The sequence below is a fragment of the Cyprinodon variegatus genome, unplaced genomic scaffold (assembly GCF_000732505.1).
Source record: "Cyprinodon variegatus isolate N-32 unplaced genomic scaffold, C_variegatus-1.0 Scaffold72, whole genome shotgun sequence".
Classification (NCBI taxonomy): domain Eukaryota; kingdom Metazoa; phylum Chordata; class Actinopteri; order Cyprinodontiformes; family Cyprinodontidae; genus Cyprinodon; species Cyprinodon variegatus.
In genome coordinates, this window is record NW_015150525.1 from 1,223,173 (window position 1) to 1,225,138 (window position 1,966).

A 1,966-nucleotide genomic window follows, 5' to 3' on the forward strand; every position below is an offset into this window, starting at 1 on the left:
AAAAAATCAGTCACTTTTTTATTTTCTCAGTGGCCCTAAGCCTCTTCCGTAGACTTGTGTTCTATAACTTATACCTTCTCTATATATAAGTTATTGCACTGTTTTCCTTCTGCCTGCTGGGCCTTTCCGGCAGCATCCAGGTCGCTTATTTGCGCAGCTTCTGGTTAAATAAGTGAAATTAAAAGGTTGCAAGTCCCCTTGTTATTTCCGCTGCCATTACCCACACAGAAACGTCCGCCCCTTTTGAAGCCCACACACTTCCTCCATCAGACGGATCAGCCACAAACAGAGACAGCCTGCTGCTGCTGCTGCTGCTGCTGCTGCTGCTGCCTTTCAGGAATCCAACTCAAACCCTGCTGTCACACTCAGGGGACCCGGCCGGTCCTGCGGCATGCCGTCTGTCACTGTCTTCTTCTGCTAAACAACTTATTAAACATTGGCCTATTTTTGTTCCCAGGCGAGGGTGTTTTCTCCTCAGCTCAAAGGTTTGAGTCTTGGATCGAGTTAAACGGATTAAAGAAAGAGTGAAAGATGAATAACAGCTCAGCAAACTGCAGAGCCGGAACCAGGTGAGCTAACTGAGCTGCTAACTGAGCTGCTAACTTTATTACCAGTTAGCTAAACAACTGTTACTACCTGAAACTATGTAGCTAACTGCTCATTAGCATGTAGCCTCGTTGTAACTCGTTAATTTAATTGGTCCAATGCCGGGGGTACGGGTTCGAATCCCGGTTGTGTGGGTTTAAATGCTGGGGACAGGTAGCAACCTTATTTCACCTGCTGTGTAGCGATGGTTTAAAGCGGAGGTCTTCAACAGGGGGTCCGCGACCCCTAGGGGGTCCACAGAGGTACTGCATGGGGGTCACGAAAGTTTCGGTTGATTAGACTTTTTTTTATATACCCCCTGCAATCTTTTTCCACTAATTGAAATGTCTTTAAATAAACATTAACATGAATTCAACACGCTGTAGTAAACAGATAAATGGAGGAAGAAGATGTCTTTCAGTCATCAATGCACACATTCAGAGACACACAGGAGCTCTTTCAAGCTGGGCACCTTTTCTTTCACAACACCTGTCCCATCAACCAGGAAGCAGAATCAGAAACGCTTTAATAATCCCAGGGAGAAATTACTTACATTACATTACTCCATCTGTAATAGAGTGAATATAGGACCAGTTTGATAGAACACTATTTCATATAATATATATAATTAGGGGATCCATCTCACCATCAGTTTGGGGGCCCTTGGCCCGAAAAATGCTGAAAAAACCCCTGGTTTAAAGTTTGACTTTAACACACTAGTGTGGAGTTTGTTCACTAGATGTCAAGAAAAACAATGTATTTTTATTATTTAGTCACAAATAATTAAGATCCAGCTCCACAAACAAAAGAATTAAGCCTTCGTAGGGAATGATGGTTATAGTGGTTAGGGCATAGAGCTTGGAATTATCAAACCCACTCCCACAGACTGTCACTCTGGCCCTTTGAGCAGGACCCTTAACCCCACCCCGCTCCCCGGGCGCCCCAGGATGGCAGCCCACTGCTCCCCAAGGGGATGGGTTAAATGCAGCGGTAAATTTCTCCAATGTGAGATCAATAAAGTTCATTTATAATTATGATGATTATTAGGACAGAGCTGAGCGATACAGACTTAAGTTTAATCACCATATTTTGTGATACTGTTAGATAAGGATTAAACTTATTATTTAAAAAAAAGAACTCTTATTTCTTTGCAGTCTTTCTTAGATAACTGAATGATCCCATTCATGGACCCAGAAGCATAAAAAAATATACACATTTAAATTAGGCTTCTTCTGGACAATAGTTACATAAATAAGTCTGATATGTAAACTACGGTATTTTCACAACCATAAGGCGCATCGTACTAAAAGGCTCAGTCTCAGTTATGTGTGTCATTTCTGTATTTAACACACACATAAGGCGCATTGGATTATAGGGCGCG

At 42.4% G+C, this 1,966-nt stretch overlaps 1 protein-coding gene across 1 annotated transcript in view; it reads left to right on the plus strand.

Annotated features, from left to right (window-relative positions):
• The first annotated feature begins 275 nt into the window (after window positions 1-275).
• The window catches only part of ikbke (inhibitor of kappa light polypeptide gene enhancer in B-cells, kinase epsilon), a 30,661-nt gene continuing 28,970 nt past the window's right edge, over window positions 276-1,966 (plus strand). The window contains exon 1 of the mRNA XM_015372436.1: window positions 276-569. Within this exon, the coding sequence (XP_015227922.1) occupies window positions 532-569 (38 nt within the window). The 5' untranslated portion in view covers window positions 276-531. The remainder of the gene's footprint in view (window positions 570-1,966) is intronic.